A 24,985-nucleotide genomic window follows, 5' to 3' on the forward strand; every position below is an offset into this window, starting at 1 on the left:
AACTGTCTTTTCAAGAACTTAAAGATCAGTGGTCGAAAAACCCGTTGGAGAAGTTAACATCGGGTTGAATGTGCTCTAAGGGACCTTAAGGGGAGATGCTCCTATCTGATTAAATTCAAGGTGGATTCAGTTGGACACCAGCCAAAGCTTTTGGGTGGAGATACAAGATTCATTCAGGATTTATCAGGAGGCAAATGAACAGCAGTTCCAGCGCCCTTGGTTCTTCCACCAGCTCCCCAAGCACTGAGAAATGTATTCATGTATTCATGGTGAGGCCAACATATTTTAAAATAGGCAGACATATCATTTAACATTCATTGGTAATCATTAACTTATCTGGGGCTACTTACAGCTAAATTTTATAAACTATATGTTTGCACAACTGGTTATTCACTAGGGTACTTCAGGTTTAGTATGCTTCTCAAGGTCACACCAGCTCACCAGAGAAACTTTAGCTGTTAAATGCACATTAGTGGTTTGAAACCGGCCATGTCATCTGCTGATGGTGTCTGGCAGCACACAGCAGCGGAACAAATTGGCTTCGTTCCACCGGGGGGATAGGGATGGGTAGGTCAGCCAGGGTTCCCTTGTCTTTCTGCTGCAGTGCCCTCCGACGGCTTGTAAGACACCTGTGAAGTCCCTTGGTGGTGTCTGTGGGGATGTGCCCATTCTCCCACTGCCATCAGCTGATTTTTTAGTGCATTGTGAGTACACTTGGACGCAGCCGAGTGGCTGTCAGAGGATTGTTCCTGGCTTGCTTAGGTGCTCCTATGTGAGCACTGAGTGGGTACAAAGAGACAAGCTTCATGTATTGCAAGTAGAAGCTGCAAATTCGGTGAAAATTGGGAGAAATGCATAAGAAAATATATTTAAAAATGTTAAAGAATCAAGTCTATCCTCCCCATAATAAGGACGACTCAGATCCCTTCAACAGGGCAAGTCCTCTGATCTGCGTGAGATTTATAGTACCCAAAGGCTTGGAACACACAGAACAAACAATCTGTATTTGGTTTCGTTACTACAAATAGCTCAAGGCATGGTCCTGGGAAGTGAACTCTGAATCTCACAGAGAGCTGCAGTCTGGCAGAGTTTCTCTTAAGGTCAATGTCTGCCCACGAGTGCTGGGATGACATATGACCCTTGACCCCTCTTACTCTGTGATCTCCATCACCAGTCTGGAGATGCTGTTGCAGACTGTCCAGAGGGGATAGGAATTCGGTCATCTTCCAATAAATTTGAGGGGCTGGTGTATTTGGCCTATTGTGTTTTCACAACACAATTTCTCCTTGCAGTCTTGAGCTAAAGGCCAGTCCTAGATTTCTCATGCCCAATTTGTATGGTGTTGAACTGGCCACTCGTATCTGTACTACGCAGGCATAAAGTCTATCAGGCCAACCTCTATATGGGGTTAACTCTAACCAAATAGCATCTATAAAGGATGTGAGGCCAATCAAATCTGATATTGATGGTCTGTTGACATGGCAACAGATCACGCCTATTACATCTACATGAAGGTATGCAAGCAAGGGAAACAGGATCTGAGCAGACAAGAAGGCGAAGAGGATTTCATCACCAAAACAATGAGAAAAACACCGTCTGAGTGACAGCTCTTTTTCCCAAACCAAGGCGACAAGGACGTAACTTCCTGCTGGCCCGTCGAACCCTGGCATGGCTCACACTTCCTCGCAATCACCTTCCTGCATATTGCGACACTCCAGCAGAGCCATGCAAGAAAAAACAAGAATAAGCCACACTGTGCTGACAAGTAATTTCCTGTTATAGTGACAACACCCACTCGGGTGTCTACAGAGACCTGCTATAACGCTGATAACAAATACACACACACATGCACACACACGCGTGCACACATGCGTACAGACACACATGCATTCGCTCACACACACACGTGTATACAGACACACAGATCCATACACACATACCGACACGGTTGTCATTCGTAGGGTTATACAATGCGATTTTTAAAAGGCTTGAGCTGGTCTCAGCAGACCGCAAAAAAACATATTGGTCAATCATTGTGATATTTCCGTCGCACAAAGTCGTACTCGACCGGAACTGCGTTCCACCCAACTCAGACTGCAAACCTTCGGTTTGAATTTCACCTTGAATACACAATGAGAAGGGCAACAGTGTGTTCTGCCCAAAAACGCTGGAACAATAGGACATCAGCCTAAATCAAATCATCTCCTGCCAGGAAGCCTTATTTCACCTAGGGTCTTGCGGGTCGGGGTTGCTGGTGGGACAACCTGTACAGGAGTAGGAGGCCATGTAACAGTGAAGCACTTAACACTGCATACTGAATGAAAACACTACCAGAAAAACAGAGCCAACAGCTCTGAAGGCTTCCAGTGTCTAACACTGCCCCAAATTTGCAAAAATCTGTGAACCATTTCAGAGGTTTTCAAATACACAATTATGTCACAGCTAGCAAAGTACTTTTCTGCTGGAGGCAAAGACATTTTATCCCAAACTACAGGAATGCCTTTTGAGAAAATAGCCAAAATTTCAAAACATTTAAGACGAAAAGATGTGTAATGATCAGCCACCTGGCCTGTGACCTATCAATGGATGAGCAGTACTAGTACATTGGCATCATCATTTTGGCAGCCAATCACATTCTACTTTGAGAACGAGGCAGGGTGGACTCCCCCAATCGCAGTCACTCCTCTTAACTTGGAACACCAGTCAGCATGTGGGTTTTTCCATTTGCCATAATGAACAACAGTGATCAAATCACCACTCAGCAGCTGAGCCTTCTGCAGCGTTCCATGTAATTTCTCTGAAATTACTAACACTGGAACACAACATCCCCTGTTTTCTCAGGTCTGGTGCTGGTGGCCCTGTAACATTGCTAGGGAAACGGTGCACAGCCAGAAACCTCCAGTGGAAACCCCGCTATTGTCTCGAACCATGACTAACTGCTGCGGTCCCCTCGTGGGGCTCAAAAAAGAGCCGATGTCACAGGTCTCCAGACAGACAATGGAACAATGCCGGTAGCAAACCAATCACATGACGCAAAGTGATGTGTGGTGCTATTAATAGACTTAGACTTAACATCCATTAATATCGTATGGGAGACAACACTACAGACCAGGCACAACATTACAAATGATAAAACTGAAAAAAGTGCCATGAATTCCATTTGCATTGCGTGAAGTGGCGAGAGGACTTGCTATTGTTGCGAAGCACTGATGTAAGATTTGTCTAAATGTCAAGTGTTTAAACCCAATTCAGATTTATTTGATCGACTCCTCAACAATTAAAATAAAAAGTAAATTATAAGCAATATAATTCCAGATGTTTTGGCTCAAGTTTTCAGTCTGGCATGGTTTATCCTGGATGGAAAAAAAATAAACCAGAACAAAAAAATAAATAAATAAAAATCCAGGGTGAATGTGGCTGAGGACCAAGTCTGGAACAAAGGCAAATACCTGCTCTTTCAGGGCGGGCACAGGGCCTTGGTACATGTGCTGTTACGTTGCCATGGAAACTGTGTTTCGATTTGGCCCAGTAAGTTGAAAGCCGGGAGGGAGAGGGAGGGGGGGAAAGGGGGGGGGGGGGGGGGGGGGGGGGGGGTTAAAATGTGTGGATTCTTTGACGGCGGAATCACAATGAGGGCTTTTCACTGGGGTTCCCACCGCTGACCGTTCAACGGCGCGCTGCAGCTGCCTGTGCCGCTGCTAACACCCCCCAACCCTGGGAAAACAAGCGCCGCTCTCTCTCTCTCTCTCGCTCTCTCTCTCTCCGCCAATGTTTGCGTTCTCTCCCGGGCCGAGCCGGACATCGCCACGGCGGCCTGCGACAGGACACTCCCGCTTGGCTCACCTCGCGGCCATCTCAGAGCAAGTGCACACTATGGAACCAGCGCCAATGCCAACACGAACGCCACCCGGCAATCTTTCCCTAATTAATGGCCACCACCAGCGGATATGATGGGACGATGTATACGTTATACGCTATTTTTTTCTTCCCTTTTTCTTGAGATTATGAATAGCTGCTGGGTATAATTAAAATGGATAAGGCATTCTAGAGGAACACGCTTCCCAGCAGGCACCACTGCCAGGCACTCTTTGTCATGTGGCAAGTGCTTTGTTTGCTCCTAAAAGCATTTGTGGTGAGTTTACAGCCAGAACGAATTCCATTCCAAAGCAACAGACAAGTCATGTTTTAGAAGTGAAATCTCAGCCACTTTGCACTCAGTATTAACGCAACTAAAGTCACAGGCTTACTCAAGCAAAGTAAACTGACTTGTTTGCCACAAGCAGTTTGTGGGAGATTTCTCTACACTGAGTACAACCATTACCAACAAAGACAAAAGGTCTGCAAAGAGTCAAATATCTGAGGTATAAGCTGAGCTATAGTTTACACTGTTCTTGGTAAGTGAACAGGGTTTGAATTCAAAATATTGCAGGGTCCCACGAGAGGTGTTGCTGTTTCACCTTTGAGCAACTGTTGAACTACAACCCTTAAAATGTAAAAACAAAAAAATAAAACAAAACAGAACAAAAAAATGCGAGCAAGCCATTCAGGTTGACCCTGAAAATGGTGTCTGCTGGGCAAATAATAATAATTATATACGAAAATAAATCACACTAATAAACTATTCGTGAGCATTCAGTTTGGTTCTTTCTCGTGGCAGAGTGATGGTGCTCAATTTCTAGCTAGTCATGGGAGCTGGCATTCTCTATGGGAACATCCCACGTCAGTCCCTCTTCCTGCCTGAGTCACGCCAACGACCGCAAAGGGAGCGCGCACCATGTGGGGTTCGTCTGCATCATCACATCACACGCAGGCCGAGTGAAACATCTGGGCCACGTCTTTCTCCTCCTTGCTCCCAGCCATGGAAAACGGTAGAAACGAATACCTATGCAGCGCCAACGGGCTGACATAACGCGCAAATACAAAGCCCTGCGGTGACATATGCGAAAAGGCGACATGCAGTGTAGGGCGAACACACAGAGCCACAGCGGATCACTCGCAGGCTCATGTTTACTACGGTTCAAGACCAGATAAGGAAAGGTTCATTAAACACAAAATAAAAACGGGATTAGTCACAGGCAGATTAACAGATAAGAGACAGACGTTGACATTCAGGATTTTAAATAAACGTAGACGGAAATACTGATGCATGGAAATTGCAAGGCAGGCTGGGGGCGATTAAGGTATGGTGCAGCAGAGCCCAGAAATGGGTGAACTAACGCACAGTTCTAGACGTCCGGTTTTGCCATGCTAGCAGGAAAAGCTGTTAGCACAGTGGCTGCGCTCAGACCTCGGCGGTGGTGGAACTCCCTTTCCAGCACGCATGGGTATGAATGGTCTCCCTTGTGCTTTTTTGGAAGAAGATTACCACTTCCAAAATTCGAAAATGCACATCAGCCCAAAAACATCCAAAGCGATGGGCGGTTCTTGAGAACCCCGGGAGATGTGGAGCCGCTGTTCCCCCCGCGACATAACCACCGACTACATGTAACTTGCAACTTCCATATGGCCAGACGAGCCAATTCTTGGATTTCCCCTTGTGAAAATAAAAACCAGTAACTCTCAACCCCGCCGGGGGAAAGTTACTGGGCCACTGACGCAAACACAGACAGAATGCTTCCGATATTTATTTATTTATTGTTTTGAACAGTTGCCAAAAGACCTGTAGCCTGGTCATGCTCCGTGTGACGAAACTGCTGTTTTTAGCGTTTGAGTGTGAGAGTCCACTGAAATCAGAACGAGGAACAAGAAAGCCATTGTAGTTAATTATTTACAATAAACCCCCCCCCCCCCCCCCCCCCCATGAAGTTGACTAACACGTAACGCAGTAAGTGACCGCTCGTTTGTGCGCGACAATCTCATACTTCAAACAAACGATTATTCTAAGTCCTATCTGGCTCTGCGTGTAGCGATCATTTGCTTGTCGTTACAACAGATACATTCCTGTTCAATGTAAATTCTGTTATTAATGTCAAGTATATGAGCTAGTGATCAATACCCCTCATTTCAGCTACAGCGAATATTAAATGAACTCGCTTTGCATACAGTGTGTAAACTCAAGTATTAACGAGTATTAAGTATTAACTCCACTTTTTATACAATCATACATCCTGTGGTGACCAACTAGGCTAAATCCAACAGTTTATTCATCCATGTCAGCATTATTTCGCCGAACTGGGAACGAATGAGTCACCGATATACACCAGATTAACGTTTAAAGTTTAACATAAAAAGTCGGTAAATGATTTTGCGTTTCCTGATCAGCGTAGTGTAGCCTATGTAAGAACGAGATATATCGCCAGTGTAACAAATTCAAAGATCTTTGTTCTAAGGAGGTGTTTGAAAATGCAGAAAATCGCATTTACACCGAAAGTTAGCCACGATATTATTTCAATAAGACTTCCACGGTCCATTTTTCGAACATCGATGGCATATTAGCGTAGTGTTAACTTACCTCGTTTTATGTGCGCGAAGCCGACCGGTTCACTTTACCGCTGCATCGATATCCTCGCGCAAAAGCGGTGTTTCTCTCGGTAGCGCGTGCCGCCGCATTCATAAAGTTCCTCTAAAAGCCACCGAGGTGTGGTTCCAAGTTTTCAATCAGGAAATTCTTAGGTTTAAATTTTTTTTTTCAAGCTAATTTTCCCCGACATAACCAAATAGCGCCTCCAATGGATAAGAACTGTATTGTGCGTAAAATGAAGTGAGGGTTGGTTTGTTCAGTACTTCCCAAGCCTAGATGAAAGGGAACATGTGTTCGCTGGTTTGGCTTGCAGCTGGGCTCGTATAATTCAATGCTGATGTGAGTTTGACATCATCTAATGAGAAAGGTGATGTTGCGACAGTGTTTACACCGACTGAAAGAGGGGTTACCATTATTTCTCAAACTTCTGTTTGCTTCCACCCTACTACCATTTGAGCATATTAATGCCCCTTTTCATTGTCCTTAACTGGTTTATGACCCAGAACAATTTATGTAACCACTGATTAGATTTAACCAAGACCGCTGTCCCAAAACAGGGCAGATTCTGACGAAATGTTTTTGATGCACCTTTACACTTAGCAGCCTAAATTAACATCAAGCAACATGTTTAATTCACAAAGCATTTGGAACATTTAACAAGCAAGTGATTTTTAAAAGCAAGCATGCAATGTGCAGTGTGGTGTGACACCAGAATGACAGGGTAAATTCAGGGCAGGGTTGGGGTACACTATCTCAGCAGCATGCTATGAATCTCCTGCAGAGTATTAGCTCGCATGCTACAAGGCCATTGACAAGATGTGTTTTTTTACTTTGTTTTGAATCAGGTTATATGGATGACTGAAAAGAGTGCCACAGAAACCCAGTTAAGAAACCCACTACGGAACAACAGTCAGAGCTGATCTAGAGAGATTGGTCCCGATGCAATGTCCACTAGTCAATTCCTGATAATCCCAGGGCGAAGTACACCAGTGGTAATCTTGCATAACTAAAAATGACCTCTTATGTCAAAAGCAGTACAGGTTTATATATCATTTCTGTATCGGCACTTTTCAAACTCATTATTTCTCGAGATTATCACGCCATGCGGTTATGTAGGGTTCACTCTATTGTTTTATTTTGCATTGGACATACGGTATCAGGTTGCAAATTTGTTAGTGAAGGGTCATCTGGCGGGGGCAATTTAGCGTGAGCTGCTGTAGGCGTGGCTGAGGACCCGGCTGATGAACGAGAGCGCGCGTACTGTGCACTTGCAGGAGATACAGAGGAGCCGCTTGCACGAGCATTGCTCAGGAGCTGAACAAAAGCGGCCATTCACCGAGGAGGAAGCCGGCACCGCTACAAAGAAGGAGCTGTTCTCTCTGCTGCAGGGATTTCAAAAACGGTAAACTGGCAGCTTTGATTTTGGTAGTTTGGTTGGCAACTGGACCGTCGCATTTTTTTTTAAATTTGTCATTATGAGCTCCATTCAAGGCACCTGTTCGCCTTATCATAGATGTGTTTGAACGGATTGTCCGTTTGTATTTTGATTGAATATATGGTATAAATGGGGATAGATGCATATTTTAGAAAAATCAACAACAGACACGCATTTAGTTTATACGTTTTAAATTGCGACATCGTTTTCAGTTTTGGTTGAAAATCATGAAAATTAGGGAATAGGCATGGGGTGTTTTAAGTGATATGTTGCGGGTAAATGTGTACCTCCTATAGTCATCTGTAGCCTATATTTTGTTTTAATTATATGTATGGAATGCTTTGTCACATGTTTCGACGCCCAGATTTAGATTGTGAACGCAGTTGGCCAGCTAACCTATTTTTAGGGTAAATTGGTATTGCATGACCCCCTGACTTAAATTAGGCCTTATGATGGACGAATGGGCGTGATGCTGCACGGGGACGAAAAAAAGGTGCGGAAGACATTGCGAGAAAATTCCATGCTCGCTCGCGACCGTACCAGCCGGTGGGTGTGGGCCGCTCTATTGTACCCCCAAAAGAAAGGATGGCGACGGGCAGTGGGCAGAGATGGGTAGTGGATGACGTTTTTCTAAGACCGAGACAGTCGGTGAGTTGACATTAGATGCCGGGGTACATACCCACTGTGTTCACATACTTCGCGTTTTGGACTGGGTTTTTAAACGCGAGGTATACTCGGAAGTCGGTAGGCTACCGGATTCACCGGTTAATATTTGCAATAATAAACCACTGCTTTTAGGTTGCCTGTCACGTGATCCAACATTCGGAACACGGTACCGTAAAATTGCTGATGATGGCAGCATGCTAAATTAAAATTAAGAATGACTAGACCTTCGAAGAGGAATGGAGAGACAGAGGGAGGCTTTAGGCAGATGCCGCAGTATTGAGCAACAGCACGACAGAGCGTAGTGTGGGTAAACCATACCAATGCCTAAAATAAGCGGGGAAATATTCTGAAATGGGTGTGTTGTTCTTACAGACAAGTTTAGCATGAACTTGTCCTTTATCATTTACGAAGGCTGAAATTGTGTATGCACAGTAAAGTATCATGCACAGCTTGCGAGTAAAATCTGGACATCGGTCTTTAAGGGAAACGTTCACTTGGTTTGATCAGTGATGGATGTCTCATCCATGCAATATGGGGTGCAGCCACCCCATGCTGTCGATCACCGACTCTTATGAAACAATCGAGACTCTTCATAGTGGAGACTTTTCAAAATACCGCTGTTCATTTTTATGCTGTGACTCCATAGTGTTTTTGTAACTGAGAAAAAGAGAGCAGCATTGTCAAATAAAAGATGAATGAATACTGAATATTACCCTGGCTGAGTCACTCCTAATGCATTAGAACCCCACCCCTCATCACTGATCATATGTCACAGGGTGGCAGTAGATTTAGCTCTTAAAGCCACTAGGTATTGAAGCAGTAGTTAGGTGGCAGTTCATCAGTTAATGCCAGAAACGATAAACATTAGGAAATAGAAGCCACAACCTGTTTCTTTATATCCTGGCAAATTGTGTAACACACATTCAAAATTAATAAACAACACTCCACAAAATGAAGTGCTCTGGTGACTGGCTGCATATGGACAGCTCTAGCTGCAAGTGTTTCTCTCTAGCTGTGGAGGATTCAAGAAGTACAGTGCCATGCCAATTTGGAGTGAAAAATAGACTATACATGTTTACGGAGATGACTTTACATTACATTGCATTCATTTAGTATTCTTAACATTTTTATGGTGAAATGGTAGACTGTGGCTATGTTTTTTCAGTACTGACACAACATGAGGATCAAATGCTGTACAAATGAGATTCACCCAGGAGCCAAAAATATATACCTAGAGTTTGCCAACGCATCATTTTTCATATTGCAATGCAAAAATACATTAAATTTTTAACTGTTCATCCATGTGTATCTATTTTTCCTTCTCTCATCCTTACCAGATAAAAATGCTGGACACCGCAAACACCCAGTATGATTCCTTCCTGTTCTGGAGGCAGCCAATCCCGGAGCTCGACCTGTCAGAGCTGGAGGGCCTGGGATTGGCCGACAGCGTGTCAGCCAAGGTCAGCAAGGCGGAGAAAAAGCAGAAGGGCGCCCAGAAGGCCCACCAATGGGAGGGGAGAGATGAGGAGGCGGAGCTATCTGAGTACAACTCCTTCAACTACTGGAGAGAGCCAATCGCCAGCATCGACTCGCTGGATTTCAACCTGCTGCTGTAAGGCCTCCCACGGCCACCATCTCTGATCCCGCCTGGATAAGACCACGCCTTTTGTCTAGTTTCTGGCCTGTTGTATAAGAACTATAGAATCTGCATCGGTCCGAACTATTATATTACAGTAGTTGTGAGGAACTGTCTTGGAAAAAAAAAAAAAGGTACAGCTACAGTGTTAGAAATCAGCTGGTTTAATACACAGAACAGGGCTCCCTGGTAGTGTCCTCCAACTAAGTGTGTGAAGTTCTGTCCAGTTTGACCACGTCATGTTGCATGTCTGCAATAGACCTTTTCTGAGAACCTACACTTAGTTCATCTGTGCACGGGTGTAAATTCCTGAAAAGATAAAGCCTTTTCTGAACTGGGGGACCAAGAGAGGTCGATTAATTTCCTCTTCCTCTTAATCTAATGTGGCTCCCCTGACAGCTTTGTCCAGAGGTGGTTCAAGCAAACCTCTTGAACCAGATCTGCAATGAGAGCTGGCGTGAAGGGCCTGTGATGGTAGAAGTGACAGAATAAGATAAACCCCTATAAGCTGTATCTTAAAAGAAAAAAAAAAAAAAAAAGCTGTCGTGTGTCAAATACAGCCACTGTGTCTATGTCTGGAAGGCTTTACTGCAAGAGGGAAAGAACCACAGAAAGCATTATTATGTCTGCAAGGGCAGATTTTGTACAAGTTCTCAGCAAGCCAAAAACATGACAGTCCACTTTGCGCTTTATATGAACTGCCTTTTATTTTGAGACACTTTATGGAATTATTAATTTTGAAGTATTATTTAATTTATGACTAGCATCCACTTTGCTGCTTCAGTCTGCTCTGAGCAGGGCTCAACAGAGCACAGTGATTATGTGGGTTGAATAGTTCATAATACAGAAGTTATTAGAAGAATTAAAACCATGGATTGAAAACTTTAGTTTCTGGTTATTGTTTGAATGTCTGAGGGAAACGGGATATAGGTGTATAATTTGTGTCATGAATGTTTCAAGCTGGATCATACCGTTGTCATACTGTTGCACCACAGCAACCACTTTTGAAAGCAGAACATAAGTCTGTTCCTGAGGTATCAGAAGTCAAAACTGAGTGGCTGGTAATGTGTACTGGCCGCTTGTCAAGGGTGATGGCTACATCTCAGCGGTTTGGCTCTTTAGTGAAATAAAGCAAATGTGAACAAAGGAAGTGTATGCCAATTCTTGAAGCTGAAATTTTTATGCATGCCATATCAAAGATTTTTTTTTTACAATTATACATATACTATCTTAGTAAACTCAATCTGTTGACAATCAATTTGTTGACATTTGGAAAAAGTCCTAAAAGCCCTGAAGTGTTTTTGTCCATAGTCAGGTTAATAAAAAAATCCAGCCAATTTTCTGAAATAATACATAAGCGGAGAAAAAAAAAAGCTGTCACAGGGGTATGCAAGAACAGGGTGTGACTGAGGGTCAGGCAGGCATAGAGAATGACCCTGCTTAGGGTTACTGTGATGTCATACATCGGCAAACTAAGCTAACGCAGCTTAACGCAGAAAGATGAGCCCCTAGTGCATTATGGACTGTATTTGGCCCAGCACGGCCTCCTCCTGACCAAGTGAAGACTGCTGGCTGATGTCCCAGCCTTAAAAGTGAAAAAAGCCCAGAGGACTCATTTATCAGCTGTGTGTATGCATAGTTTTCATCCCTACCCCAGACTGTTTTATGTGCAGAATGTCATTTATCCTACCACATAAGGGTCACCTGTGGATGCTGCTACCCTGCACACACTTTGCCATGCTCTATTTAATTGTCACATAAAGGTACTGCAATCACAGCCCTGGCAGTCTGCTGTGAAGCGGTATATATTATTTAGAGATAGTACCAAGAGACCTGGACATTGACCTTTAGCCAGTGTTGAAAGTTCATTTTTTGCTGTTTTTCCAATGGTTTGGATACCTCATTTCCCTTTTTTCTACTAGCACAGCACATATCCTACGTAACCTTTGTGATAAAACATAAGAAAGTATACAAATACAAAGTAGAAACAAAGAGATATACCTTGTCAAACTTTTACATATGTTCACATATCCATACCTATGGCACTCCAAAGTCCACTATCCTTAGAATATTTGATGAGCTTCACTGAGATTAAACAGGTTTCAGCAGGTGAGGAAGGTCAGGTCAAACGTTGTGTTCTGTCTATTACAAATATTGGACAAAGACAGCTATTTAGGCTTTCTATGAAACAAGACAACACAAATTAAACAAAACTAATTAATTTTATTTGACAGCTTAACAACCATCAAGCCAAAGAGTGGGATGCACAAAACATCTGAACTGGATCAAAATCTCAAAGTGGATGCAAATACTTTTACATTACCAACAATTAAATTCAATATTCTGTTTTAAAAATGGTGTCTTAAATCTTGTTTAAGATTTAAAGCAGCAGCAATCCGCTTCTTGAACTTTGGAGACCAACAAAGAGATATATTCAGGCTGACAATGTCCAATCCCACAATCGAATTCTGAAAGACTGCAGAGTCTGAAATTTAAATTCGTAGTTTTGTTTAAATCCAATAGTTAACACCGAGTCAAAGTCTCCTACGGTTACAGCACGGTAAACAGTATACCAGTGATATCAGACTCCTTTAAAAATGAATTTTGCTAAGGTGTCCGTGTTTTAGACATTACTGCCACCTAGCGACCACGACATATTATGATCGGATTTTCAGTCTTGAGCGACACTTGAGCACTAGGATCCGCAACGCCCATTGTTATCTCTGGTTTACCCCTATTTAAGCGCTTTAAATTAAAATATTAAATATAGAGTGCACTTGGCATCCTTGGATATGTCGTAAATATACTGACAATATCCTGGCCTTACGAAAAAAAATCACGAAGGCCCAAACTCATCAAATTATAACTGGAGTATTCATCCGCCCCAAGAGAGGGGGGCGTCCGCCTCAGTTTCCACTTCCGGTGTCGCGCAAGCCGCCATATTTGAGCCACTGCTGGGAAAAACAATAATAAATATTTATTTTCCAAAGTTGTGCGAAGACTAGAGAAAATAAACCAACTGACCTGGAGAGGCTAGATACATGTACGAAAACTAACGTTAGCGAACGGCCTCTCCTCCACAGCGAGGTAAGTACACCCTTACCAAACACATGGCTTAACAAAAAGTAGCTAACGTTAGCTGGCTAGCTGTAACGTTTTCGTCAGCTGGATAAACTTACTTTTAAAATGTATTACTTTGAAAATGGATACGCTGCTAACTTTACCGCATTAGCTAGCTAGCCATTCGTTTCAGCGGGTAAACAGTGACTCTTAATTAACTCCACGTGGTATTGGCGGTATGCTACTTAGTTAGCATCGATGCTAGTGGTTTGTAGTTCCCATTATCTGTAGTTATTGGCAGGTAAATGAAATTCTGCAAATTTATTGTTAGCTACCTGTGGTGGAAAGTGATTTATGTTATGCAGCTAGCTAAATGGCAAGTGACACCTCATGATCGCCTGAAGTTAACCTTAGCCAAGTTAGACTAACAATCTACAACTCAGTGAAACAACAATGCGCCGATGCGTCAGCTCAAAAAGGTACCATTGCTATGAAAACTAGCGATCAGAAAACGAATATCGCTAATATAATTCTGTTAAAGCAAAGTCAATCAAGCGAGCTGTCTTACGTACTTGTAAAAGTTGTTGGAAAGCCTTTGAGCGCACCGTGACAATGTTTTACCGACCGGATGTGGAAGTGGTTTTTTCCTCTGCGAGTTTAAATAGGAATTTCAGATCCGACTTCCCCCGGAACACCGACAACTAAATATTAAAGACGGTTTCCTGTCCTAACCGTGTGTTTAAACTCGGTTAATGTTGTGCTTTTTTTGTGAAGACGTGGTTTGTCCACGGCGATCCCGCGCTGTTTCTGTGTTGTTTTGCTGCGCTATCAGTTAGCTGCGGCAATAAGATGGCTGCTGGTCTCTCAGCCACTGCCATGTTTAATTGGATCGCTGTTTGTGCGCTTAACTTTCGCATCCCGTTTCTGCGGTATATAACGTGCTTCATGCTGTAGCCGTGCGTTGGGCACAGTGTTGACTAGTCAGCTAGATGAAATGTGTCATCGTAAAGGTGGAATGCATTTGTAACATACAGTCGAGGCGCTACATCTTCCTAGCTCGACAGCTAGCCAGTACAACTTGATGCAAACCTGAACCCCATCCATGGCTAAAGTTATGTTTTATGAGAGGGAATTAGATCAAAAATTAGTCTGAAAATGGTGTTAGTTTGCAAGTGGGGTTTAGTTAACCGTATGCTATAGTCAAGTAGTCTTATTCGGGCGACCACCACAGTGCACCGATTGCTTGTGTGTCCTGCTACTGTTTAAATATGGCCGCGAAAGCTTATTGGTAGGTTACTCCAAACTATTGGCTTTGAGACAGAAATTGAAATGTTATTGAAACAACAGATGTCAAGTGTTTGTCGACGTGTGGCTTCAGCAGATTTTGAGAACGCGTGGGAGTGTAAGGGAACACAAAACACAACCGAAAAAATGACTGTCCGTGAGCTGCGGAATTTAGACAACTTTAGGTCAAATTAATAATTCCAAACGAGGAATGATGGGTATCCGAAAACGCAAGTTTCCAGCGGGGAAAAAAAGTTACTCCAAAGAAGTTTACCACTGCTTTGTCCCGAAAGGGAGCGCATCTCAAAATGAAAAGTTTGTGGTATTAATCGTACAGCTTTTTGAATTTCGATATAGGTAAATTACGAACTATATCTTGTTTCCTCCACTGTCTTGCTCTCTTGTAAAATATGCACTAAACCATGGCATAAATCTCACTTGGACTGTTGACGTATTTATGTCCAACATTCTTGATGGTTATATAACTGTAACATTAAGATACACTCTGATATATGTACCTTACACCAAGGGTCCCCCCAACTGTATTTACCCAATTAGAGAATACCTGCTGGACAATACAACACAAATTTGTTCCCACCCAACCATAAGATATCACCACTATTGCTACCACAGTATAACTAAATAACTCCATATCAACTATGCACTACTTGTTATGATGCATATTGCAAAAAAATACTATGCTACAATAAACAAGGATTTACTGCAAAACATCCCAGACATAATATTGTATCTGTTGGAAAATTCCATAAATATTAATTTGTCCAGGTGGCAGATATTAAAACATCCTGAAAAACAACTTTAACATCTACTGCAGTAACTTTAACTGTTACTGCAGAAGACTAAATGTTAGAGATGTCGAGGCAGGACCATATTTCAGTTACCAGCTCAACTGAGCTGAAGTCAATGAGAACTTCATCTGAACTCAAAGCAGAATCCACAGAGAGAGGCTGTTTCCACACTGGCAGTTTTACCGTACGCTGTCTCCCCTTGCTCTTTAGATGTCACTGGTGGACCTAGGCAAGCGTCTGCTGGAAGCGGCTCGGAAGGGTCAGGATGATGATGTCAGGTCACTCATGGCCAACGGCGCTCCCTTCACCACGGACTGGGTAATGCTCCCCGCTGCTGTAGCCTCAACACTGGTCCCATCAACCCATTTGGAGAATTGTCTGTTGTGGCCCATAGTTTAAGATGACTTAGTTGTACAGCGCTGAAATGTGAACACAGTGGCAGAGACTGACTCCCAGTGCTTTGCCCCAAATCACTGTCAAGGCATTTTAAAAATAATTTGAATAAATTTGCTGTTATTCACGTAAAGTTGAGGTGTGAGTTTAAACATGACATTAATTGAGATAAAAAGCCCACACACAGAAGGGATACTTAAATATTTCTTAATTTAGGCATTAAATAAAACATAGGATATTTGTATCATAGAATAAATTAATTACATAAAGAACACATTATTATTTGGGCCATCTCTGAGTGTGGATGTTGGCTGATTTGCACCTCCTGTTGCTCACCGGAGCCTCTGATTAAGAGACCTGAAAGCACACTGCAGTTAGGTTTTAATGCGTGCAGCTGCTGCACAGCGATAACCTCAGGTGTCTCCCCACTCAAGGACAGCCTCTCCTTTTTTATTAACGTTACATTACATTATTGTCATTTACCAGACGCTCTTATCCAGAGCAACTTCCACAGGTTACAGTTTTACACATTATCCATTCAAACAGCTGGGTATTTACTGAGGCAATCCTAGGTTAAGAACCTTGCCCAAGGGTATAGCAGCAGTGCCCCAGTGGGAAATGGAACTAGTAACCTTTTGGTTACGAGTCCTGCTCCTTACTTCAGGTATACTGGTTCTTACCATTATGCTACACATCCCACACAAGAGGTGGCCAAAGACTATAAAAACACATTGTGGCTCTCTTCTGCTCAAACTGCATGTAAAGTTTGGGTTTTGGTGACACCGCTCCCCCCTTTTTTCAGCTGGGGACGTCCCCCCTGCATCTGGCTGCCCAGCACGGACACTACTCCACCGCAGAAGTTCTGCTCAGGGCAGGCGTCAGCCGGGACGCCCGAACCAAAGTGGACAGGACCCCTCTGCACATGGCGGCTGCGGAAGGCCACGCCCTCATCGTGGAGCTGCTTGTTGGGGTAGGCATTGTTTTTCATCCCCTGATCGGAGGTTTAAACAGCGATTTTTGAAGTAGAGCAGGTTGAGCCGTTTACTTCATGTTGCTGGTTTTTCAGCTGTCGAGATAAGTGCAGAGTTTTCACCAGGGCTCTGAATAAAATTGCTTTTGAACAGGCTGTTTTTCAAAAATTGAGGAACAGGCAATTACTCATATTGAGGAATTTTTTAACCATCGCCATGAGCAATCCTGTGATGAAGGTTATACAAACCAAAATCTTCTTAAGCACTCACAATGGGAGGGAGCTTTTTCTGAAAATGGGGACAGTGAGGACCACCAAATTCACTATGATCACTCATCTAAAGCTCTCACTAATTAATTTCAATGAACAATCTCTGAAAGCGCAAACCACATCAAATTGAGATTATTAATAGAAACCTGCTGTTTGTGGAATGGAAACCGTTTGTGGAATGTTTATTTGAAGAGGCTGAAACCAATAGCAGGCTTCAGCTTTTAAGGTGAAAAGCATAGACTTTGAAGTGATTATTGTCAACAAAGCAGATTGTTACGAAATCAAAAGTCATACGAGAAGAGAAGTGGTTTTGAAGTTATTGTGGAAGACAGAATGTGTAAGATCAAGTGTAATGTGTGTGATTCCATGGAGACTGTCTCTGCTCTCTCCTGCTGATCTGTGGCCACTCTACCCCCTCCCCCCCAGCAGAGCGGAGCTGACATCAACGCCAAAGACATGCTGAAGATGACGGCGCTGCACTGGGCGGCCGAGCACGGCCACCGCGACGTGGTGGAGCTGCTGATCAAGTACGGCGCCGACGTCCACGCCCTCAGCAAGTTCGACAAGACGCCCTTTGACATCGCCGCGGACAACCAGAACACCGAGCTCATGGTCTTACTACAGGTGCGGCACCTGTCTCACCTGACACGTTTTCGGCGCCCTCCTCGGGTGGTTTCTGCACAAGCTGCTTCCCGAGACACCGTTTCTCCAAGGGCCGCTGAACCTGAATCTTTGGCAGCTGTAATGTCGCCCCCCTGTGGTGACTTCCAGTTGTTGCGTTCTGTTTTCAAGGAAAAGATAATTGGTGCTTGAAGGGAATTTTTGCCTGCGGGGAAGCTTTAATGCCTTAAGTCCATAAAGCAGGAAGTGTGAGGATGGGTGTGTTTGAGTAGACTGTACTGTCAAGCATTTTTTTCAACTGCTCTAGCTCTAAGCTAGGGATGTTTCTCGATGTTAGCCAGCCACTGACACCGTTTTATTGCAACCTGTGAAAGCTGAGAGCCTGCCACTGCCCTGTCCTATGACTGCATTCTCATTGGAAACTCTCACGTTGTCCTGCAGAGTGGGGTTTGATCATCACAAAGTTTGCCGCCAGCATCCTTCAGAACAGAGGGCAAACTAATAAGTGCAAGTGTTGTTGCTATTGCGTTGTCAGAGACTACGCAGAAGATCTGGGTCTTGTAACTTCCTGCTGCACGTATTGAATGGGAAGGACCTGGTGCTTTTGTTATCATAACTGAAGAAAAAATCAAAAGGCAAACAAAGCAGGGATCAATGTGGTACACACCTGAGGGCTTTCATTAGTGGGAGCTGTAGCTGTTGCTAGGGGCTGCTGTCTCCTCCGCTTGACATGTGTATGTGTGTGTTTGTGTGTGCGTTTGTGTGTGTCCAGGAGGGGATGCAGAACCAGGTGAATGTGAACCCCGATTCCAGCCAGCCCAGCAGCGCTGTGACCCCCCAGTTCATCATCTCCTCCGGGGGGGTGGTCAACCTCGCCGACCTCATCTCTACAACCGCCAAGACTACCTCAGGTAGGGCCGGTGGCACCACCTGTCCCGTTCAGGCCACCAGATGCCCACGTGGTGCAGCTGACAGGTACTTAGTGCCGTCAGACTAGCTGGGGATGCGACCGTGGTATTGGCTAGCGAGCGACACATCTAACATGATAAAATATATGTTTGCATTTCATGTACCTTTCTTGCGACAAAAAAGGGCAGGGTATGTGAATATGAGGCCACAAAATCATGTTTAAGAAGATCCGTTAAACAAAAAAGTTTAAAAAAAAAAAAACCAGAATAGAAAGAGAATAAACTCTGAAAGTATCACCAGGACCTATCTGAATGCGTAACTTTCCAGGTAACATTAGCCGACTATGTAGCTGGCTGCGTGTGGTTTAATAAAACGGGACAGAATTTGTAGCAGCTAGGCAATCTGTTACCTTCTCTCGCACCACTGGTGCAAACAGAGGTGGAGCGACAGACATGGGGATAACTGTCCGAAGGGTTAGGGTTAGGGTTAGGGTTAGGGTTAGGTGGAGTGACAGACATGGGGATAACTGTCCGAAGGGTCACATATGGCTCAGGCACCAAGAAAGATTGATGGAGGCTCTCTGTGCTGGGAACTGAATGTCTTTAGTCAGATCTGTATCTACAGTAGCTGTCCATAAGCTGCTAGGTATCTGATATACCAAAGAAACATGCTGGAGGAAGTGCAGACATAACCATGGCACCGTTTGCAAGGATGAGGTTAGACATAAAACAAATCAAAAATAGAAATAAAAAAGAAACGGCGAAAGAGGCAGGATAAGTCGCTGCACAGAGCTGATAAAGGTGTAATTACGGACACCACAGGTCTGCAGCGAGCTGAGCGCTCACCAGACACGCAGCGTGTGCTTGCTTGGCAGGCTTTCTGATTGAGCGCCCGCGTTTTTCCCGCTGAAACTGAGCCGGCGCGGCGGGCTGATCCGGCGGGGTGTGGATTTGGGGCCCTGGGCTGCGGAGGGGTGTGGATTTGGGGCCCTGGGCTGCGGAGGGGTGTGGATTTGGGGCCCTGGGCTGCGGAGGGGTGTGGATTTGGGGCCCTGGGCTGCGGAGGGGTGTGGATTTGGGGCCCTGGGCTGCGGAGGGGTGTGGATTTGGGGCCCTGGGCTGCGGAGGGGTGTGGATTTGGGGCCCTGGGCTGCGGAGGGGTGCGCGCAGGGAGCATAAAGCCGCTCTAGCACAGGATCGCTCTCATACCAGCGCTGGGAGTGACACGCCGAGAGGATTGTCCTGAGAAAGCCTTTCCGCTCCGCTGCACAGGATTGCTCCATAGCCTGGAACAGAGGAGGATGGAGTCTGTGTGTGTGAGTGTGTGTGTGTGTGTGCGCGCGTGTGTGTGTGTGTGCGCGCGTGTGTGAGTGTGTGTGCGTGTGTGTGGACAGACATGAGTCTGTGTAGATTGTGTGTGTGCGCGTGTGTGTGTGTGTGTGTGAGAGTGTGTGAGTGTGTGTGCGCGTGTGTGTGTGTGTGTGTGTGTGTGAGTGTGTGTGAGTGTGTGTGAGTGTGTGTGAGAGTGTGTGCGTGTGTGTGGACGGACATGAGTCTGTGTAGATTGTGTGTGTGTGTGTGTGTGTGTGTGCCCGCCTATATGCGAGTCTGTCTGTTTGTGTTTGTGCCTGTCTATACATGGGTATGTGTATGTGTGCGTATGTTACTGTTTGTGTGCATGTCTGTGCGTTGTGCGTGTGGAGATTATTTCATGAATGCGTCCACAAGCGAGTGTGTGTTGTGCATATTTATGTGCTATGTGTGTATGCATGTTTGTGTATGAGCGTGTGAGGGAAGTTATGAGTATGGTGCCTCTGTTGGGTGTGTGTGTGTGTGTGTGTGTGTGTGTGCACGCACATTGTGGCCGTGGCCTCCTCTGTTCCTGTAATGATTCCAGGGGAATCTGTTTCCTCCACTGTAGTGCTGCTCCCATAGCCAATTCAGGCATAGCACACCAAGAAGTCAGGACTTCTGTCATCATAACAGTAGGTTACAAGTTCAGTTCCCAAGTGGGGGAAAGCCACTGTTCCCTTGAGCAAGGTGCTGAACCTTAATGATTTCGGGAAGTGCTCAGATGAGTACACAGACTGTCTAATATGCGTGTTGCTCTTGATAAATGTGTCCATAAACCAAATAAAATAAACTGTTGCCATCACATTCTGTCACTTGCTACATGAAGCCCTTTTTAATATCACAGCAAAGTGAAATTATTATGCGTTGCACGTAGTGTTGTCTACAGCCACATTACAGTTGGGCAGCCAATATGTTGCTCCCTGTGGCTGCCTGTATTACATAATCTATGGAGCTCTCATCGGTAATCAATACAGCCAGCCTCTTTAGCGAGCCGGTTAAAAATTCACCCAGTAATGCGGTCCTTTGACTCGTTCTGAACAACCGGACCACATGAAGGACGAAGAAAGAAAATGTTGGCCTTCAGTCGCTACCTGAAAATCTGGTAAAGAGCAGCGCAGTGAAAAAGAGCAGTATAGCCAAATCTCTCTCATCACCCTCTACATTGAACAGTGTAAAAATAGCTCTGTTACCAGCCTCGCTGTTACCTGTCTCACAAGCTCATATTGTTCAGTGTTATCGATAACACTGTCTTCTCCTGTACTGGCATTAAAACAAGGCTTTCAGCTCAGGATATGAGACTGATAACAAACAGCCTGCCATGTATCAGTACCAGATAGGATTGAAATTAAAACCCTTTACCTCATATTTCACAAAGCTTCTTATTCAGCTGTGCCTGTTTTATTTTGTTGGAAATGACCAGGGTATGGGGGTGAGTTTCTGAGTGTTGGAAACAGCATTGCTGTTGTGTCTCTCAGTTCTTTTTCCTCAATGTGTTGTGATGCGTTGAAAAAGTCCTGCCCTTACTGCCAAATGTACTCTCTCTAACTCATTAGCCCCGCTAGCTGCAGAGCATCCGCGCTAAGCTGACCGCAGATTCGTGACACAGCCACACTGTCCAGGGCTCCCGGGACTGACCTCTGCCCCCCCTCCCCTTCTCTGTCTCCGCCAGGCGACTCCGAGGAAGTCATCGCCGCCGAATCGGTGGACTCTGCCATCCAGCACATGGTGGGCGAGGGGGGTCAGAGGGTCATCACCATAGTGACGGACCAGTACGGCAACCTGCAGACGGGCGGGCTGGGGCAGCAGTTCTTCGTCACCATGCAGCACGGGCAGCAGAGTGAGCACTAGGGGGCGAACCGTCACACATCAGTTTTTAGCCAGGATCAGGGAGTAGTGTAATGTACCTGTAGTATGCCTAATGTAAACTGAATGCTGTCTGCAGTCCCAGCAGCTTCATGTTAGCTATAACCCTTCAAATGAAGCTAAAGGAGAAAGAGTTGCCATTTTGAAAACTGGTGCAACGGTCATTAAAGATTGATAGTCTTATGGTGCAGAAATCTAGACCAGAAGTGATCTTGTGACCCATTTCAGCTGAGACTCTGTCCCCTTCAGGGACAAGAAAGGGGATCATAGGCTGTTTGGCAGGAGGGTAGAGTTGGAGGGTCACGCCCTGAGGCCTTGTTTTTTGGTGTCGTGTGCACAGTGGTGGCCGTGCCAGCCGGTCAGGTGGCAGAGGAGGTGGTGGAAGAGGAGGTCCAGCCCCCGCCTTCCCGCAAGAGGAGAGTGGAGTCAGCAGCCAATCACACGGATCCCCAGGACAAGGTCAGTGAGGTCGAGCGTAGCTGGTCACACTGAGAATGATAACCACAATGGTAACTATCCCTGTCATTAGTCTAAAAACACCTGCCAGTTGGGTCTATTCAGAAACATGATTTTTTTTACAGTGACCTCTGCATTAGTTTAAAAAATAGCTCTGATTTATCCGACTTATGCATTTTATGTTTATTTTGGCATATTATTATGCATAGAAAAGTGTTTCTGGAAGTGATCACAAAAATATCTGTGGTTACTGTTCTAGGCCAGTTTTATAGTTCGCATTATGGCGTGAATGTCGTTTCCATTCATTCTAACTGGAGCTCTTACCGCTGTGGTTATAGTTGTCAGTGTGATCGGCAGCGCTCCACTGGGCAGGGCAGAAAATGGCGACGTTTTTCGCGGGATCCGTACCAGTGCGGCAGATGTGCACTGGTGTCCCGAGCAGCAGATTCACACTGTTGGCCCGTGCCATCTGGCCAGCGCATCCCCTTGTTTGGCGCCTGACTTTGGCAGTGACCTCAGGATTTGCTATGTACGCCAAGTGCAGATAGTAATCTCTGAGGCCGAGTGTGTGTGTGCGATTCTCACACTGGTAAAGTTTGTGCAGTAATAACTATACCAGTCTGCCAGTTTGGCAGAGCAGAACAGGTCTTATGTAAAAGGCTCTTCTGAGATGCTGGCGCGTGTGTGTTTCTGTGTGTGTGTTTCTGTGTGTGTGTTTCTGTGTGTGTGTGCCTGTGTGTGCCTGTGTGTGCCTGTGTGTGCCTGTGTGTGTGTGTGTGTGTGTGTGTGTGTGTGTGTGTGTGTGGGTGTGTGGGAGAGGCAGTCGAGAGTCCAGCGAGTATCCCAGCCCACGTTTTCTCAGCACCATCTCCCAGGGAACATTTCCTGGCTATGAGAGCGTTGCACGCTGGGAAGGGTGTGGGCGCAATAGTGGGCGTGATCGGGGGGGGGGGGGTTGTGGTGTGTGATTCCATTCTCTGTGTAGGCGGGGCGTGGGCTGCGGTGTGACCTCCGTCCCTCGTTCTCCAGGAGGCGGCGGAGAAGGACAGCAGGGAGCTGCTGCAGAAGCAGCTGCAGGAGGCCAACCGCAAGGCGCAGGAGTACCGGCAGCAGCTGCTGAAGAAGGAGCAGGAGGCCGAGCAGTACCGGCTCAAGCTGGAGGCCATGGGCCACGGCCAGGCCAATGGCACCGCCGCCGCCCCTGCCGCTGGCGGCAAGAGCCCGCGGGAGGAGGAGGCGCAGGCGGGGGAGGCAGAGGGGCCGGGGGTGGAGGGGGAGGAGGTGCTGGTGCTACCTGAGGGAGCCATCCTCATCAAGGCGGAGGAGCTGGCCCTGGAGCCCACGGAGGAACAGGTGACGGCGCCGGGCGAGGCGGAGTCGGCCCACGCCGAGGTGGCCTCGTAACGGCAGGCCTCAGAGGGGGACGGCACACGGACGGGACGGGCGGCGTCCTGTTTCACTTCCTTTTCTCTTTTTTTTTTCGTTTTTGTATTATAATAATTATTTTTATTCCTGTTGTTGAAATTTCCCCCCCCCCCCCAAAATGGACATGTGTGAAGAAGCCAGGGGAGGGACACAGGGGTGGGGATTGTTTGGGGTGAGGGCCAGACGGGAGGGGGTGTGTTGGGGACGTAATGTTCACATGACACAGAAGCCCAGGGGAGCGAAGAGAGGCAGCAGCGTAGGGGAAGTAAGGCCCAGAGTTGTTGAGAAATGTCACTGCCGCCTTACTGGACATCTCCGGTCACCTGATCCCTGGCTGCACCCTGAGCACTACAGCTGCACTTTCTGAAGGTTTCTGGCAGCGCTCAGACGCTTTTCACCTGGCTAATGTTCGCCCGCAGACGTGGGTGTAGGTTTGGCTGTCAGCAGCCTGTTCTCTCCAGCAGGAGCTCTGAAAGCTTAGTGGGAGAGGAACTGCACCTCACCTCCTGTTGCAGTAATGGAAAAATCCTTTAACGGGCGAAGGGCAGGCAAGGATATTGGGCACACACAGCTATCAGGGACGCACGCTCCCTCAGGTGGGACTCGTACACTCGTGTCATTCCCGCAGACTCACTGATCCGGCGTCTCTCTTCCCCGTGTCTCCAGATTACCTTTCCTCCACAGCGGCTGGTCACAGCTCTCTGCCTGCGAGAGCTCGTGGGTGGCAGGCAGCGAGCAGTGAAAGTGAGAACACTGTTACAGCATCCTCCCCCGCTTCTTTTCCTTTTTTATATCTATATACGTCTCAGCGCTGTCAGAAATCTCCTCAACTTTGTCCTCCTGAGTGCAAAGTACCTTTGCGTCGCTGGCATCAGCGCTCTTTCGCGTTGCCCGCGGCGACGACCGCACGTGTTCCGTAGACCACCCACCCCCAAGGTGCCAATGAAACCAGTGATGGACTCTGCCAATCTGGGCTCCTGCAGAGCGAATAATCAGCCCCCCCGGCGCGGCTGTGAGTGAAGTGTGTCAGATGCCCTCGCTGTGCATCTCCTCGGCTCCTCTCTGCGTTCTCCTGTCTTCTCCTCGCCGGCGTTTCCGCTTCGGCGTCCGCTCAGTGCCTGGCGTCCTTGCCGTGAACTTCCTGGCGTTCCTCGGGCCCGCAGTCCTGTGTCGTTCGCTGTAATTAACGGCTAATTGATTGTTGTCAGATAGTCGCTAATGGCCTGCGAAGTGTTTTCCATTACGTTGGCCGTTATGGATGCGGAAGGATGTCCTCCTTTCTCTCTTTCTCCCTCTCCCTCTGTTTCTCTCCCCCGCTGTCTTTCTCTCTCTTTGGACCTCCAGCAGCTTCTCTCTGTAAGGACTGCTGAAGCATT

At 46.1% G+C, this 24,985-nt stretch overlaps 2 protein-coding genes across 2 annotated transcripts; both read left to right on the forward strand.

Moving 5' to 3' along the window:
• Positions 1–7,680: 7,680 nt before the first annotated feature.
• On the forward strand, positions 7,681–10,513 carry mllt11 (MLLT11 transcription factor 7 cofactor). The gene is made up of 2 exons (XM_036515950.1): positions 7,681–7,862; positions 9,899–10,513. Exon 2 carries the CDS (start codon positions 9,905–9,907, stop codon positions 10,175–10,177), a length of 273 nt encoding a protein of 90 aa, XP_036371843.1. The 5' UTR covers positions 7,681–7,862; positions 9,899–9,904; the 3' UTR covers positions 10,178–10,513.
• Positions 10,514–13,121: 2,608 nt separating this feature from the next.
• gabpb2a (GA binding protein transcription factor subunit beta 2a) lies at positions 13,122–24,483 on the forward strand. The gene is made up of 8 exons (XM_036515612.1): positions 13,122–13,284; positions 15,561–15,668; positions 16,546–16,713; positions 17,413–17,607; positions 18,377–18,515; positions 21,535–21,702; positions 22,069–22,187; positions 23,214–24,483. The coding sequence occupies exons 2-8, from the start codon at positions 15,561–15,563 to the stop codon at positions 23,586–23,588; spliced, it is 1,272 nt and encodes a 423-aa protein (XP_036371505.1). The 5' UTR covers positions 13,122–13,284; the 3' UTR covers positions 23,589–24,483.
• The last annotated feature ends 502 nt before the right edge of the window (positions 24,484–24,985 follow it).

This window comes from Megalops cyprinoides, chromosome 21, assembly GCF_013368585.1.
Source record: "Megalops cyprinoides isolate fMegCyp1 chromosome 21, fMegCyp1.pri, whole genome shotgun sequence".
Lineage (NCBI taxonomy): Eukaryota > Metazoa > Chordata > Actinopteri > Elopiformes > Megalopidae > Megalops > Megalops cyprinoides.